This window comes from Lutra lutra, chromosome 13 (assembly GCF_902655055.1).
Source record: "Lutra lutra chromosome 13, mLutLut1.2, whole genome shotgun sequence".
In the NCBI taxonomy this organism is placed as follows: domain Eukaryota; kingdom Metazoa; phylum Chordata; class Mammalia; order Carnivora; family Mustelidae; genus Lutra; species Lutra lutra.
In genome coordinates this window covers 10,602,010-10,620,513 of record NC_062290.1, presented here as the reverse complement: position 1 = coordinate 10,620,513, position 18,504 = coordinate 10,602,010, and the positions used below count along the sequence as shown (strand labels likewise).

Genomic DNA, 18,504 nt, shown 5'->3' with positions numbered 1-18,504 from the left:
GCAAATCTGAGATGTAGTGCGTGTAGTTTTGACCTCTCTGCTCCAAAACTCACAAGTACTCTTACTGGCAATTCTACCCATCTCTCAAGATTCTACTTAAACACACCATCTTCGGTGAGGTATCTCCCCAGCTCGCCTCTATTGCAGGCACATACTAGGTGTTAAAAGACATGAAAAGATGATAAAGACATGGACTTATAATGCATAGCTTCACCACATTCTATAAATTTCCATGACATTAATATTCACATACCAAGTGGGCTGTCAACTGCATGAGCTGTTTCCACCGATAAGGACTCCAGCTGGTGGGAGTAGAACAGACATCTGCTAAGCTCTGCTGCCTCCGATCCTCTCTTGCTGTTTGTAACTGCTGAAGGGACAAACACTGATTTACTGGCAGTTACATCATTTCGAAAGGTACACGATTTCTCAAGCCCTTCTCCACACCAGGAGGGAGATCTCCTCAAGGCAGGTGTCTGGGATGTCAGGGTCCATGTGTTTCAAGACTACCCAGTGCATGATCAAGCAATAAAATGGAGTCACCTCTTACGGCACTCCCTATTCCTGCAGGTGCTTTTCAAATTCCCCATGCCTGCCATGGCTGATGGCTATCGCTGTCAAAGTAAATCCCATGCCTTACATGGACCCACAGCTGGCCAATCAGAAGTCAGCACACCATTATGCCTGGGGCTGTCTGCATTATCTGCAGACAACACTGGCTCAGCACAGCCGACCATCCGCCCAACGTGCCGCCATGGGACTCATCATCAGTCTAAGGCTTCCTGTGTAGAAAGCCTTCAGGTCATGTTCAAGCCCTTCAGCCTGAGATGCCATAAAAAAAACATTTGTTCTCTGGACCTCGGATCAGTAATACTGGATAGATATCTCATTTTAATAACGGCTGCCTGCCATTTTCAAAGTCAGCTAATGAACTCAAGAATCATGAATGAGGCAAACCAATTTTTTGTTCTAAAGGACTGGTGGACCCCTGGTAGAATATTTAGAATCCGCCATCCCCTTCCCTTAAATGACTCCCCAGCACATATACACACACATTTCCAAACACTGGCGTGGTTGGAATCCACTGCATTGTGGACACCATTGCTTGCCATCATCCTGGGGGCACATGGTGTCACGAGTGAACCCCTCGATATTAGCCAATCACAAGAGTGGCCTGACAGTTACCACTCCATCCACGCTTTCCTCTATGATGGTTTCCTGTGGTCCCCACAAAATTCTTGGGCCTCTCCAGTCATTTACTCTTAAGAAAGATCCAATGCACAGCCATGAGACCCAAGGCAAGCCTCCTCTCCAGCCATCCTACCTCTCAACTCCCAGTCTTTGCTCTGGCTACACTGACCCCTCGTGAAATCATATACACGATTGCAAGTCTCAGGAAACTCCACTCTTCGGGAAACCCACCAGGTGCCTAGTGTCCTGCCATCTCAGAGCCAATCCCTCTGTGTGTTCCCATAGCATGTTCCTGGCACCTCTACTAGAACATGTCCTCCCGCCTGTTTGTGTATTTTGTCATAGCCTCCCATGCCCACCTTACAAACTCTTAGGAGCAGGAATCACATTTTATACTTCTCCTCACTGCACCACAAACAGGACTCTGCAGAGAGTCGTTGATCAACCAGTGTTTGTTGAATGAATGAATGAATGAATGTATGCTTGGGTGGCTAGGCACACATGCTAGAAATAAAAACAAAACAGAAATTTTAAATGAGGATTACCTTATACTTGAACTTTGAAGCTAGAGATGACTCAAAGTTCAGGGACTTGAGAAAAACATACATATTTTCTGACGTAGAGCTAACCCTAAAAATGCATCCTGCTCTACGGACCCACACAGAGCTGAGTAGTACACGGATGCCACCACAGACACCACGTAAAAGTGGTGAGAACCAAGGCTTTAAGGCAAATGACATGTGTTGCTGGTAAAGTCCATGACTTCAGAATCTGTTCAAAGCCACCCCCTGTGAATATGAAACGAAGATACTTACAATAAAAGACCGGTTGCCAATTTCATCTCTGCTGACTCCCAAAGGCAGTTTTGAGCAATCTGCCTTTTCTGGTCCCACTTACATAATACATTTCCAGGTCATAACAACGAAAGCCAGCCCTTGCCAGTGTCCTGAAAGACAGACTTACCAAAATGGGAACACCCATGGCAAGACAGACATGCAAAAATCCACAATCCATGCGTTAGGTTGAAATCAGGAATTTCTTTTTTATTGGTTACTACATGTCCTAGCAAGTTTCTGACAGAAGCAGAGATTAAAAAGTGGACACAAATCCCTTCCCAGGAACATCTCCCTGCTTGCTCTCATTGTGACCACAGTAAAACCCCCTTGCTTCACAGTCAAAGAGCACCACGTCATCTGTGCTAACGACAGGGTGAGTGAGAGTGTCATCCCAAGGAAGCAAAACATATGCAAACAGGTCCCACGCACCGGATGTCCCGGCTGGGGGCAGACAGAAGCTGTTGGGGATGCAGTGTCCTTCTCCTGGGCAAAGTGAACCAGCCGTGACCTTCTGGTTTCCGGCAGGGATGCCACCCCCTGTTCCCACATCTCATCAGGTCCTTAACCACCACCACTAAGGTCTTCCAGCAAGCACTCTATTCTCTACTTTGCTAGCATTTCACGGTCTCCTTCTCGAGCCCCTGTGAGTAAGATGTGAGCTGTGTCCAAACGACTGCTTTAAAACAGGCCCTTGCTGTGAGATAAGGGAGTGGAGAGAGAGTCAGAGAGAAAGCAGACAGGGTGGTATTTTGTCTTCCCAGGAGAAATGGATGTAAACCCTTGTATCACCCTACATGATGTCGTCAAGGGGGGGCCAGCGAAATGCTAGGCACTCATCTGCAGTCTCCTGCCAAGACGCTGCTTTCCACCTGCACAACAAATGGCTGAAATCTGGAGGGATGCAGCCTGCAGAAGAGCTAAAATAGCACTATTTACAAAATAAGAGAGGAAGACACCCTTTGCTGTGTTTCCTTGAAAGTGTGCTGTGGGGATCTGCAGAATGCTTCCAAAGATGTGAGAGAAGGTGGCATGGGGACTTGCAGGAGATGGGAGGGGGCAGGTGGGCCATCGGGTGGCTGGTGGCCATGAGGAATTCCACAAGGTGTCCCCTGGGAGACCTGACCCAGGATGAAAAGCTAAGTCCTCTACTACACCAAGGACAGTCTTCCAAGGAAAGCCTTCGCAACAGCACCCGTAGCTTGGGGATTAGCCTAACTCCGGCACTGCGCTCTGTGCATGAATTCAGAACCTTCCCTCAGCTCACGCCAATGGTACGCAGACGCCATGATGGACACGTTCCTGGCCTGCTTCCTCTTTCTCAAAAGGTGAGGTTCTTTGGTGTGGTAAAATAGAGATACCAAATGATAGTGCTGCTTTAACAGACAACTGAAGACCCTGTTGCATTTGGAGGAATAGATCCAACCCCAAACAAAACTTCATTTTTTCTCTTTTTCTCTTTCCACCCACCCCTCCCCCACCCACCAGCAAATATGTGTGTGTGTGTGTGTGTGTGTGTGTGTGTGTGTGTGTGTTTGAAATCATAAAAGGCACAAACAGGTAGCAAGAAGGCATGGGTGAAGGGTCTCCCGCCAAGGGCTCTCTTTTGGCCCTGGTGACTGATCTTTCCTCCATTCAGGTGATGACAGTGGGTCCTCTCCGGCCAGTTCTCTCATGAATCTGGGATATTTTCAGCGCAATGGCTATAAGAGGACTCAGCACGGCCTGGAAAAGGAGGGGAAAATTCTGTGAACAACTCATGTCTGTCACAGGAGGGTCACTGTGATTGCTTTCTGTCGCAAGCATCTGGATTCAACTCCCATTTATAGCTTAAAGGCAGAGTTCCCGCTGGCTGGACACCTGTTCCCTAAACCCTGGTTCCTCATCCATAAAAGGGGAATGGAGTAGGTAGGACCAGGTGGGGGCGGGTGGTTAGTGGAGGAGATGGTCTCCAGAGTCTTGTCCAGTTCCCCAAAAACACGGATCTCAGGAACTCACCAACCCAACTCCTAGAGCATTGGGGCATTTCACGAACAGAGCTTTGTGAATTAAGGAAGTTCAGAAAACCTCCCAGTCTTCCTCTCCTACTCTCTCCCCACAGCATGTATACCCTGCCCAGACACACACACACACAAGAACTTGAGGAAACACACTCATTCTCTAGCGTAAGACCAGAGGCCTGCAGAACCTACATCTTGATGTTTCACAGAAGGCAGACTAATCCATTGGCTGGTGCTACAGAAATATCTACTTCTCTCTTCCCATCAAATAACATGGTGGCTCATCAGGTACCTCAGTGTCCCCCAGAAGAAGGAGAGTTTAGAGGCCTAAGGAGTAGATTCTCAGAAAGGCAAAGAACATGGAGAGGAGAATCATTTCTTGCCCTTTAGCTGCTTATCATTTCACAGGAGTGAGGCACTGTTTTCCAAAGTATGGAGCACATTCTCATACACACTGATGATACCAAAGGTTATTTTAGATGGTTTGTGGGTGTGGTGTTACCTATAAAACAGTAAGTGGAAAGAGCCGAGATGCCCTTCAACAGGAGAATGGACAAAGAAGATTTGGTCCATATATACAATGGAGTATTATGCCTCCATCAGAAAGGATGAATACCCAACTTTTGTATCAACATAGATGGGACTGGAGAAGATTATGCTGAGTGAAATAAGTCAAGCAGAGAGAGTCAATTATCATATGGTTTCACTTAAACTTGTGGAGCATAAGGAATAACACAGAGGACATGGGGAGATGGAGAGGAGAAGGGTGTTGGGGGAAATCAGAGAGGGAGACAAACCACGAGAGACTGTGACTCTGAGAAACAAACTGAGGGTTTTAGAGGGGAGGGAGGTAGGGGGAAGGGTAAGCCCGGTGGTGGGTATTAAGCAGGGCACGTATTGCATGGAGCACTGGGTGTTGTACATAAAAAATGAATCTTGGAACACTGCATCAAAAACTAATTATGTATTTTATGGTGACAACATAACACAATAAAAAAACAACAACAAAACAGCAAGAAAGCCACCCCACTTTCCATTCTTCTTCCATTGTCCTAATTTCATAAAGGAGAAACTCTGTTGGCTGTCGATCTTTAATACACAAACCAAAACAGAGCACGCCACAGTCAAGCGTTACCTAGATAGAAGGTAAGATCATTGTATATCTTATTGAATTCATTTTTGTGGTGAGTTTTTATTTATCAAGGGATACTGGTTTCTTTTTTTCCACATAGACTCAAATGTTCTATAATAACTAGATTCAAGTGGAAACATTTTAAGTCCATTAAAAGGACAAACACTAACACAGGGATACTGATGGAAGAGAAGTTTGGGAAATACTAGCAGAAGGGAAGAAATGAAGAGAGCACGTTGAGGAAAATAAAACTTATCATTTTTGTGAAGGGAGAGGGGGATTCTGCTGTTTGTAACCCTCCCCTATGCCTAACAGACACAGGCATGATGGGAACGCATGCATTCTAAGCAGCCAACAAGAGCACAAGCAGAGGCCCAGGGTTCATGGACAAGCACAAGTAGCCCCGCGTGTCCCGAGTGGAGTGTAGACACAGGGCACTCCTAAGTAACAAGTGAGCAAGACCTGTTGGGAGGGATGGAAATGCCAGGGCAAGGTAAGGATTTAATTCACTAGGCAAGGCCAGATGCTGGAGTTTTCTGAGTTAAGGGGTGACAATATCAGACCTGTGCTTTGGAAAGATGGTTCTAGAGGCAAATCTGGGAGTTTAACACACTTATTGCCAAATGGATGAAATCATCTTATTCTGTGACGATTACTAGCTGGAGAAGCTCAAATATCATCCTGGAAGCTAGAACAGAGAGAAGAATCTTGAGCCATTTCCTCACAGGTGCACAAGCCAAGTGCACTTCCCTCTAGTTCTGTATCCATGCACATGATATATAGAAACAGAAGGTTTTATGTTCTTTTAATAACCCTCCTGGTGCCCAGAAAAGTTTCCTACTGGCACATTTTGCAAGGCCGTATTCTACGTGATGCCCATATAGAAGCATCTGGATCCTTTAGAAGCCAAGCTCTGATTTTGTACAGAAAACAGATTATTAGCTTTCCTTCCCTTTCCTGTCTTCTCTTCCCTCTCCTCACACCCCCAGCTTTTTTGGGCTATGTGACTCTTCATTAACACCTATAAGAGAGGTTAAATGAGGACAGAGAAGGAGAATGAAGTGAAAGACCAATCACTTTAACTGAGATCCTGGAGGACAAATAAAGATAAGCCTTATACCTTCTATTTAGGAAAACACAGTGAAATTGAATTTGAAACTTCAAGAACTGAAAAATTAAGACATGCTGGTTTCACATCACTGTGAGTTTCAAGGTCAAAGACCTTCAACTCTACATTTTCTTTTAAAGATTTTATTTATTTATTTGACACAGAGAGAGAGATAGCGCAAGCACAAGTAGTCAGAGCAGCAGGCAGAGGGAGAAGGGGAAGCAGGCTCTCTGCTGAGCAGGGAGCTCAATGCAGGGCTTGATCCCAGGATTCTGGAATCATGACCTGAGCAGAAGGCAGCCGCTTAACCAACTGAGCCACCCAGGTGCCCCCAAGTCTACATTTTTAAGTGACAATATCCATTAGCAAGAGGGTAGGGAAGAACATTATTTATTTAATTTTTTAATAAACATATAATGTATTATTAGCCCCAGGGGTACAGGTCTGTGAATCGCCAGGTTTACACACTTCATAGCACTCACCATAGCACATACCTTCCCCAATGTCCATAACCCCACCACCCTCTCCCTACTCCCCTCCCCCTGGCAACCCTCAGTTTGTTTTGTGAGATTACGAGTCTTTTATGGTTTTCCTCCCTCCCGATCCCATCTTGTTTCATTTATTCTTCTCCTACTCCCCTAACCCCCAAGTTGCATCTCCACTTCCTCATATCAGGGAGATCATATGATAGTTGTCTTTCTCTGATTGACTTATTTCACTAAGCATAATACCCTCTAGTTCCATCCAAGTCATTATAAATGGCAATATTTCATTTCTTTTGATGGCTGCATAGTATTCCATTGTATATATATATATCACATCTTCTTTATCCATTCATCTGTTGATGGACATCTAGGTTCTTTCCATAGTTTGGCTGTTGTGGACATTGCTGCTATAAACATCGGGTGCACATGCCCCTTCAGATCACTACGTTTGTATCTTTAGGGTAAATACCCAGTAGGGAAGCACAGTTTTAACTGATACTGTAAACCCTGACCAAGTTTTCATAATGGATTTCCACCAAACTTGGAAGATAAAGCATGGCTTTCCCTTTCTTCTGTGAAACATCCTGAGTGCAGTCCACAGCTCAGGAGTGGTCTGTGATCCAGTCCATCACTTTCTGGTCTGCTCACCTACTTCTTCCTCCTCCAGCAGCTGAGTTATGTGCTTCTCAGGCGTTAGCTAAATTTGTTCCTAAGGAAGTTAACACCTGTTACACTAGTTCTTCAGAATATGCACTTAAACTACATGTAACCCAGTGAGATGTGAATATACACAGAAAGGGTTCTTCCTATGAAAGTTAAGTTGAATATTCTGGAAAGAATTAGGCAATGCAATTAGCTACTCCTGTGAAACTAATGCAAGTGAGAAACAATGAAAAATTGGGGAAGAATAAAAAAAAAGTCTAGAAAATTCTTCCTTCAGATTGCTTCCCAAGAGTGTTTAAGTTCCCACTCGCTATAAAGGAATTAAAGGTGAACATCACTGATGAAATATGAGTGGGGATCTAAGAGAGATAATGACCACACCAGACAGTGTGATCATAGTGAAAGGAAAGGGCTTGGGTCAATATTAAGAGGCTGACAAACAAATACACATTTATATGTTTTGTGCTAAAAATATAATGGTCAAGATATATAATTAGTTACCTCTTTTAGCTCTTTCTGGATTCATGAATTGTCTCTTGCTCTGACCTTGTTGGAGAAAAAGGCTTCAGTGCTATTTACGCATAATGGAAGGAAGAGAACCCGGTTTTGGAATCTCAATATGAGGAAGACCTTGAACTTGGGGACTCCCACCCTGAGCACAAAGCTCCAGGCCAACACAGCACAGAAACTGTGGAGCCATCCACCCTCAAGGGACCATGAGGATCTGGGAAGAAGGACATCAGTGATGATCACTATGGAATGAACAGTAGTGAGGTCTTTTCACCCACTTTCCAGCAACCCATAAAGTCTATAGATGTTTGTAGGACCCTAGCGAGTTCTGGGACAGGTCCCTAAAAATGCCCAAGATTAAAATTTTTACCAGCCTTATGGGATGGAAGCTTCCAGTTATAATAAGGTTAAGGATCATAAAGTAATGTCTTTTTTTTTTTTTTTGGCCTGAGTATATAAAGTAAATAGACATGTGCCAGAATAATTGGTCATGATATCAGGACAGGAATTTTGTTTAATTCAAGCCTTAGAAAAGTGCTTGCTACTTAGGAGGTACTCAGTGCAGATTGGTTGAATAAATGAATGATGCCCTATCAGCCTGGTGAAGAGAAGATGATGAGACAGAGACTTCTGTGACCATTCATGCAGGGTGCATGAGCACCCTGGGAAGGTGGGAGGGTCACTGGATTTTTGTTTCAGAATTTTTTTCTTCAGAATTCATAGCTTTGATACATGTGAATCCCAGACTCTTCTCTATCATCCACCATGCATCATGGAAAGGAGCTAAGGGAGATTAATATTCCTGAGACAACTGGAAAGGCCCTCAGAATTGGGAATGAGATGAGGAGTTAACAATTAGAAGCCTGTGGATGTGAGATTGCTGAGGAAGAACTGAAGGACAGAGCTTGAGAACAGAGAGGAACATAGGAAGATCTAGTTTTGAGTTTTTCTTGTCACCGACAAGGAAACTGAAGTACAGACATGGGCCATGATGGGCCCAGGGTCCCCTGTTGGTCGCTGAGCTAAGAACCGAATAACACCTCCTCTACTGCTCTTTCCATCCCACAACCTGGATTACTAGGAATGATAGGGAAAACAGAGGAGATGAGAGGAGTGAAGGAGGAGAGATGAGGGAACAGTGGGATCGCGTCGCCTACTGCCCCAGACAAGTCCCTCCTCATATGAGGGGGTCGGACAAGACTGTCCAGCCATCTACACTGACCAAGAACAGAAGAGCATTGCTGGTTGTGTGAACGTCTTAGAAGTTCTAAGACCACTCTTTGTGAATAAAGAGAACAAACTAATCGAGACTTTAATCAATTAAGAATAAAACATCTTTTTCCTAGGAAGTGCTTGACATAGCTTTTCTAAGCTCAAGAGTAGGGAAGATAGAGTGCCCCTTTGGGGGCAAATTGAGTTGGCAGTGTATCCATCCAACAGCACTCGCACGGGAATTCCAATGTCCTTTCTCTGTCTTGGAGATTTGAGGAGCAGCTGGAGAGATACACTGCCATCTCGAGGTAGTAAGCCCACCAGGGTAAAGAGGGACTTGGAGCCTGTTGCTACTTAAAATGTGGATTTTTTTTTTTAACCATAGGTTTTAACTGCATCAATTTTGATTTTTAAAAATACTGCATTGCAATACTTATTTTGATTGCTGAGGTGTTTTGGTGCCTCTTTAAATTTTGCATCTAGCTAAACTCACCCTAAGCCTTGTCCTATATTAGTTTTTTTTTAAGATTTTATTTATTTATTTGATAGAGAGAGATCACAAGTAGGCAAAGAGGCAGGCAGAGAGAGTGAGAGGGAAGCAGGCTCTCTGCTGAGCAGAGAGCCCAACGGGGGACTCCATCCCAGGACCCTGAGATCATGACCTGAGCCGAAGGCAGTGGCTTAACCCACTGAGCCACCCAGGTGCCCCCTGTATTAGGTTTTAACCTGTTCATGCTCCCCAGAAGCACAGAGATCGTTTTTCCTTTCACCTTTCCTCACATTTCCTCTTACTTTCTGTTGCTGTGGTGGTGGTTCTGGTCCATGTGCATGCAAATTAGGGCCCTAAAGACACACCCCTAACCTAATGAACTTCTTCCCAGACTGGCAATAGACAGGAGAGGTGTAAATGATCTGAATGTCACAAGACTCAAAGTAAATAGTTAACTGACTTTTTTGGAGAAAAACAAAAATCCTAACTGGAAACACAATCACTGATTAGGCCAGATTTACAGAATCTGTGGAGGGAACCCAGCTCCAGGCTGGTCTTGAGGAGGAGGGAGTATTCAGATGGCCAGGGAAGTGTGGCTGTGGGGAGGAGGATGAGTGGATAATACTTAGGCCAGTTCCTCCCTCAGGTCAGGTAATACCACCCAAGAGAATGCAGATTTCTCACCAACAGAAGACACGAGCCTCTAGCACCAATAAAAGAGGAATTTATAACAAATGCCACTTTCTCCTGATTCTTAGGGCTAGCTTGCCTCAACACCCCCACTGAATGGCCTGACCTCCTCTCACAACTTCGTTCCAACACTTGGTTTTAGTCCATATGCTGTTTGCTTAGTTTAAGTACTGGGTCTCGAACTTGAGCGTATATCAGAATCACCGGGAGTGTCTGTGGAAGTACAGACTGCTTGTCCCCTCTCCAAGCTCCTGATCCAGGCTGTCTGAGGTAGGGCCCAAGAATGTGCATTTCTAACAAGTTTCAGGTGATGCTGGTGTTGGCAGTCCAGGGGCCACACTTTGCAAACTGCTGCTCTAAGGTGTGCTGATTCTTGTACCTGTCGAAATTCTTTGCTCCAGCTCAAGGCTCAGTTTTCTGGTTTGCATCACATAGTTCCACACCCTGGCCACAGCTAACTGGACTAGGAGTGGGTCCCTGACCTTCAGGAAGCCACCAGAAGCTGGCAAGCAACCTGCCAGATGGCCTGGGGACAAAATTTGAACTAGCTGATCAGACTCTTTCCTTCAGGGGTTAAACTGATAGTTAGTGAAAGAATGAGCCAGTTAAGAGTGGAAGCTAAATTAACCACAAGATTATAATTGATTAACCATGAGGGTGTAAGGCACCATGGTAATCTAGGGGTTGTAAGAAAACACGGACTCTAAGAAAGATGACAGAAACGTTACAAGAAAGCAGAAAGAAATCTGAGGGAAAAAAATTAAGGAGAGCAGCAAGAAGTAATAAAGAGTTGGTAAAGAGAAAGGAATGGTATGAATCCCAATCATCTCTCAAGTAAAGATCCATCCATTCCTGTCTAGGCGGCCAGAGTCTAAAACTCTGCTCGAGGTCTGGTCTCCGGGACCTGGCCCTAGGACAGGACCCTCCCTCAGATTTCTTGAGCTAACCTCGGTCTCTGTATGCTCTAAAATAAATAAAAAATTTAAAACAAATTAAGACAGTTACATTAATCCAATAAACTCACCCAAATTATGTTTTTCTTGGATCATTTTGAGGTACCATCATTGCTCAGCTGTTTACCACCAGTGAGAAAAAGCTTCTTTCCTTATAAAACAAAACTTCTTGCAAACCAAAAATAATTTCACCGACTCAGCTCATGGCCACACCAGCATATCCCACTAATGTCTCCAATGGCTGGGCCGGAAGTGCTCCTCAGTGAGTCTTTCTCTCTCTCCCCCACACTCAAGCAGAGGCCAAACCCATCGGTCATATCTCCACAGCAGCTCGCCATTCACCCACTGCGCCCATCCCAAGGCTCTTTCCTTAACCCAGTTGCCCAAGTCCCCACCTGTTCTCAGCCTCACCACACTGAGCTTTTCTGACTAGACTTGTCCATCTGACCCCCTTATGCAGAAGTCCCAGATGATCCCCCAAGTCTACCCTCAGCCCCTCTCAGCATGACTGTCAGGCTCTTAACAGTTGGGTCTCACTGTCTCTGGTGGGCAGAATAATATTTCCCGAGATGTCAGGCCCTAGTCCCTGGAGTCTATAAATGTGACCTTCTTTGGGGGGGGGTGGGGGGAGGTTCTTTGCAGAAATGATAAAGTTAAGGACCTTGACATGAGGAGATCTTCCTGGATTTTCCAGCTGGACCCTAAATGCTATCATGGTCGTCCTCATAAGAGAGAGTCAGAGGAAGATCACACACACACACACAGTGGCTGAGTGAAGATGCGGCAGAGGTGGGAGTGACACAGCCACACGCCAGACAGCATCAGCAGCTGCCAGAAGGTGAAAGAGGCAAGACGCGTTCTCTCCCAGAACTTCCAGAAGGAGTACGGGCTTGCTGACCTCATGATTTCAGAATGCTACCCCCTGAACCAAGAAAGATCCATTTCTATTGTCTGAAGCCCCCTAACAATTTCTACTGTCTGGGGATGGTTATAGCAGCCACAGGAAATGATGGCTCCCTTCCTTCCCAGCAGCCCTCCTCAATGAGCAGCCTGCCCCTCGTCCCAGGCTGTTACACCCCTGAAAATGTGACCCCCTCAGCCTAAGGCAGCCCACCTGCCTCTCATCTCCACTTCCACGTGCATTGTTTGGTCAGTATAGAACCATGCTGCACTCTCACCCAGCCCTTGAGGCCTCCTCCTTGAGATCTTCTGACCATCCCACCCTACCCAGCTAGGCTCCCTCCACTCTCCAGACACGCACTTGCTTCTATGGATTCCTTTTTATCTTGATTTACAGGGATTTGTAGAGTTGATTTTTCCCCTCTCTCTTCCTCTACACACTTCCACTAAACTCTAAGTGACTAGAAGGCAGAGCTTTTCTGACATAGGTCTGTTTCCCCCACAATACACATCTTGCCCGTAAGAGTTGCTAAAGAAAATGACAGATTTGGGAAATTAGAAATCAGGTGAGTTGTCCAGTGTTTAACGTAGTGGGTGATGACGAGAAACTACCTCGTGCTCTGTACCCCATTCATCAGGAAGACTCAGTAGAAAGAGATGAAACTGTCCATTGATTCTCCCTCCTGTCTGCTCCTCAACCCAAGGGAGAGTCCAGGCTTCACGTCTCTTAGGCCAGGAACCCCTCTCCACTTGGGAAGGGCTACTAGGTTCTTGGGGGATTTTAATTAGCACTAAATACTAATATGGACCAAGGGCTGGGGTGAAGGTGTCATCATAGAGTTGAAAGGAAAGGAAATCTGTCAAACCCAGGAATACAGCAAAGGGAAAGAACTCTGTGTTCGGGAAGTGGCAGGAACCTGGGCCCCCTTGGATCAGCAATGCCAAGGAGGGAGGGAGGCCTATGGGCAGTAGCAAGGACCACAGGGTTAAAGAGCCCTTGCCCCCGCCCAGAGCAGTGCCCCAGACAGATGGAGAGGACAACACACAGACGTGGTGTCACAGAGCAGCAGAGTAAACCCACATTCTCCCCAGGATAGTGTGCTCCCTCTCTGGGCCTCTGTCCCTTCTGCAGGGTCTTCAATGGTCCAGAAAAGGGAAGGAGCCCAATATGGCTACTAATGAGCCTCCTGACAGCTTAGGCTGGAGTGACCAAGTTAGAGACCATCTGATCCATACAACAGAGCAGTGCGACTTTTCCTGAATCCCAGGAGTCATGGAGCAATCCGTACCTGTTGGGATTATAAACTTGGAGTCATCCTGTGATTTGTTTCCAATACATCTGAGCATTGGAGAACAGTTTCTGATTATAGTGTCCAAAGCCCCAAGCCGACTTTAGAAGGGCTCCTGCTCAAAGGGATAATTGGGGGTGGAAACCCATCCCAAGCTCATCTCAGAAGATGGCAAGGGATGGCATCTCCCCAGAGGAAGGGGTGCCTTTGTCTTCCCACAAAGATGTCACCCACCAGCCTTATGATCTTATATCTTGCCCCAGACACTTTTTCCTGTTTGCACAAGGGTGCCCTATAGGCTAAGATGACACCCTGGTTATAATCACCCAGACTTTAGCTAAGAAGGATGACTGGCTATTTTAAACCCATTTGGGAAACATCTAGAACAGGAATTATTACCGAAAACAAAATCGAGTATGTTTTTGCTAATAAAAATGAAGGGTGATGAGCATTAAGGAAGACACGTGAAGTAATGAGCACTGGGTATTATATGCAACTGACGAATTCCTGAATACTACCCCGGAAATTAATGATACACTATATGTTAAATTGAACTTCAACAAATAAAAATAAATTAAAAAAAAAAAACAAATAAAAATTAGGTGAAAATGCTAAACACTGCAGTATCTGCTGTGTATTATAATCCGTACAACCACGGCCCCGACTTCAATTTCTTTTTCATACAACACATCTACCTGTCTTGATCCACAATAGAACTAAAATTAGCCAAAATGGAGACTGTGAAAAATGACCACATAAGTCTGAATTTTGAGCCCAACATGGAAGGAACCATCGATCTTGTCAACATTAGAAGCCCAGCCTCCACAGAAGCTCTCCTCTGAGGGGCAGAGAGGCATCCCAAGATAGAAGCTGACAAAACGGAAGTTCTGTCAAAGTGGAAACTGCAGGAGCCCTTTGGGACATCAGTGACAAGTCTACTAGAGACCACACTGAGCAGGCACGCCCCTCCCTCTTCCCCACCACTCTCCCCACTCCTATAATTGTGGACTTTAGGAGGCGAAAGAAAGCCCCTAGGCGGCAAATCCAAAATAAAACAGAGGAGTCACAAAGCCCATTTTCCTGCTGGTTCATATGTGAGCTCCACTGGGCTCCACACTCAGAAGGATCCCGCAGAGATGGGGAAGGGGGCGGAGCCAAACCACTGGACAGCATCTGTGGGCACTGCAGAGATGCACCTGTCCCCGTTCTGTGCTGCAAACACAGACCAACCTGCAAGATGTGACAACTATGCTGAGTGAAATAAGTCAAGCAGAGAGAGCCAATTATTATATGGTTTCACTTATTTGTGGAGCATAACAAATAGCATGGAGGACAAGGGGAGTTAGAGAGGAGAAGGGAGTTGAGGGAAATTGGAAGGGGAGGTAAACCATGAGAGACTATGGACTCTGAAAAACAATCTGAGGGTTTTGAAGGGGCGGGGGGTGGGAGGTTGGGGGAACCAGGTGGTGGGTATTGGAGAGGGCACGGATTGCATGGAGCACTGGGTGTGGTGCAAAAACAATGAATACTGTTAACGCTGAAAATAAATAAAAAATTAAAAAAAAAAAAGATGTGACAACTTCCATTTCATAGAACTGCCTTCCCCGTCACTCTTTCCCTCCCCATCCCTCTCCTCTCCCTTTCGAGCCTCCTTTCTGCCACCAAAGACATTGTGACAGGCTGGGAAATGACTAGTGGGTTCAGATGGCCAGTTTCTGCCCACCCTCCTCAGACGTCCCTACTGCGTCTTCCACGTTTCTCTCTGTAGGGTATATTCACAACAGACTTCAAAGGTTTCCTTGATGGGGAACACACTTGCCAATTCAGAGGGAAAGTATGGTTGCCCATGCCGCTGTCACCACTCCCAGAATTATTAGCAGAAATACAACTGCATGATGGAATGCAAGGGCCAGAAAAAAAAAAAAAAAGACCACTGTCCAGACTGTCCAGTTGGTGTTGCCCAAAGGACTCTCCTACTCTCCTTGAAAGCATTCACCTCCTCTTTGTCCCTCTGCTCCAACCACTTCCAAAAGTCATGGTCCTGGTGATCAGTTATTTCTTAAAAACACGGTTCCTAGGGTTGGAACAACAATGAGATTCCACTTGCCGTTCTGCATGTGGATGCCAGGAAGACATGCTCCTGAGAGATGGGTTTAAAGCTTCCAAAGAAGACCAATATCCTTGATGAACACAGATGCAAAAATTCTCGCCAAAATACTAGCCAATAGGATTCAACAGTACGTTAAAAGGATTATTCACCACGACCAAGTGGGATTTATTCCAGGGCTGCAAGGTTGGTTCAACATCCACAAATCAATCAATGTGATACAACACATTAATAAAAGAAAGAACAAGAACCATATGATACTCTCCATAGAAACTGAAAAAGCATTTGACAAAGTACAGCATCCCTTCCTGATCAAAACTCTTCAAAGTGTACGGATAGAGGGCACATACCTCAATATTATCAAAGCCATCTATGAAAAACCCACCGCAAATATCATTCTCAATGGAGAAAAACTGAAAGCTTTTCCGCTAAGGTCAGGAACACGGCAGGGATGTCCGTTATCACCACTGCTATTCAACATAGTACTAGAAGTCCTAGCCTCGGCAATCAGACAACAAAAGGAAATTAAAGGCATCCAAATCTGCAAAAAGAAGTCAAACTATCACTCTTTGCAGATGATATGATACTATATGTGGAAAACCCAAAAGACTCCACTCCAAAACTGCTAGAACTTGTACAGGAATTCAGTAAAGTGTCAGGATATAAAATCAATGCACAGAAATCAGTTGCATTTCTCTACACCAACAACAAGACAGAAGAAAGAGAAATTAAGGAGTCCATCCCATTTACAATTGCACCCAAAACTATAAGATACCTAGGAATAAACCTAAACAAAGAGACTAAGAATCTATACTCAGAAAACTATAAAGTACTCATGAAAGAAATTGAGGAAGACACAAAGAAATGGAAAAATGTTCCATGCTCCTGGATTGGAAGAATAAATATTGTGAAAATGTCTATGCTACCTAAAGCAATCTACACATTTAATGCAATTCCTATCAAAGTACCATCCATTTTTTTCAAAGAAATGGAACAAATAATCCTAAAATTTATATGGAACCAGAAAAGACCTCGAATAGCCAAAGGAATATTGAAAAAGAAAGCCAAAGTTGGTGGCATCACAATTCCGGACTTCAAGCTCTATTACAAAGCTGTCATCATCAAGACAGCATGGTACTGGCACAAAAACAGACACATAGATCAATGGAACAGAATAGAGAGCCCAGAAATAGACCCTCAACTCTATGGTCAACTCATCTTCGACAAAGCAGGAAAGAATGTCCAATGGAAAAAAGACAGCCTCTTCAATAAATGGTGTTGGGAAAATTGGACAGCCACATGCAGAAAAATGAAATTGGATCATTTCCTTACACCACACACGAAAATAGACTCAAAATGGATGAAGGACCTCAATGTGAGAAAGGAATCCATCAAAATCCTCGAGGAGAACACAGGCAGCAACCTCTTCGACCTCAGCTGCAGCAACATCTTCCTAGGAACATCACCAAAGGCAAGGGAAGCAAGGGCAAAAATGAACTTTTGGGATTTTATCAAGATCAAAAGCTATTGCACAGCAAAGGAAACAGTGAACAAAACCAAAAGACAACTGACAGAATGGGAGAAGATATTTGCAAATGACATATCAGATAAAGGGCTAGTGTCCAAAATCTATAAAGAACTTAGCAAACTCAACACCCAAAGAACAAATAATCCAATCAAGAAATGGGCAGAGGACATGAACAGACATTTCTGCAAAGAAGACATCCAGATGGCCAACAGACACATGAAAAAGTGCTCCATATCACTCGGTATCAGGGAAATAGAAATCAAAACCACCATGAGATATCACCTCACACCAGTCAGAATGGCTAAAATTAACAAGTCAGGAAATGACAGATGCTGGTGAGGATGCGGAGAAAGGGGAACCCTCCTACACTGTTGGTGGGAATGCAAGCTGGTGCAACCACTCTGGAAAACAGCATGGAGGTTCCTCAAAATGTTGAAAATAGAACTACCCTATGACCCTGCAATTGCACTGCTGGGTATTTACCCTAAAGATACAAACGTAGTGATCCGAAGGGGCACGTGCACCCGAATGTTTATAGCAGCAATGTCTACAATAGCCAAACTATGGAAAGAACCTAGATGTCCATCTACAGACGAATGGATAAAGAAGATGTGGTATATATACACAATGGAATACTATGCAGCCATCAAAAGAAATGAAATCTTACCATTTGCGACGACGTGGATGGAACTAGAGGGTATCATGCTTAGCGAAATAAGTCAATTGGAGAAAGACAACTATCATATGATCTCCCTGATATGAGGGAGAGGAGATGCAACATGGGGGGTTGAGGGGGTAGGAGAAGAGTAAATGAAACAAGATGGGATTGGGAGGGAGAGAAACCATAAGTGACTCTTAATCTCACAAAACAAACTGAGGGTTGATGGGGGGAGGGGGTTGGGAGAGGGGGTGGGGTTATGGATATTGGGGAGGGTATGTGCTATGGTGAGTGTTGTGAAGTGTGTAAACCTGGCGATTCGCAGACCTGTACCCCTGGGGATAAAAATATATGTTTATAAAGCTGTAAAAAAAAAAAAAAAAAAAAAAAGAAAGAAAAAAGAAAGGATGAATACCCAACTTTTGTAGCAACATGGACGGGACTGGAAGAGATTATGCTGAGTGAAATAAGTCAAGCAGAGAGAGTCAATTATCATATGGTTTCACTTATTTGTGGAGCATAACAAATAGCATGGAGGACAAGGGGAGATGGAGAGGAGAAGGGAGTTGAGGGAAATTGGAAGGGGAGGTGAACCATGAGAGACTATGGACTTGAAAAACGATCTGAGAATTTTGAAGGGGTGGGGGGTGGGAGGTTGGGGGCACCAGGTGGTGGGTATTGTAGAGGGCACGGATTGCATGGAGCACTGGGTGTGGTGCAAAAATAATGAATACTGTTATGCTGAAAAAAATAAA

At 44.7% G+C, this 18,504-nt stretch overlaps 1 protein-coding gene across 1 annotated transcript in view; it reads right to left on the bottom strand.

The window, feature by feature from the left end:
* Positions 1-2,213: 2,213 nt before the first annotated feature.
* Positions 2,214-18,504, bottom strand: part of PGM5 (phosphoglucomutase 5) — a 214,184-nt gene continuing 197,893 nt past the window's right edge. The window contains exon 11 of the mRNA XM_047700288.1: positions 2,214-3,749. Coding sequence (XP_047556244.1) covers positions 3,660-3,749 — 90 coding nt within the window. The 3' untranslated portion in view covers positions 2,214-3,659. The remainder of the gene's footprint in view (positions 3,750-18,504) is intronic.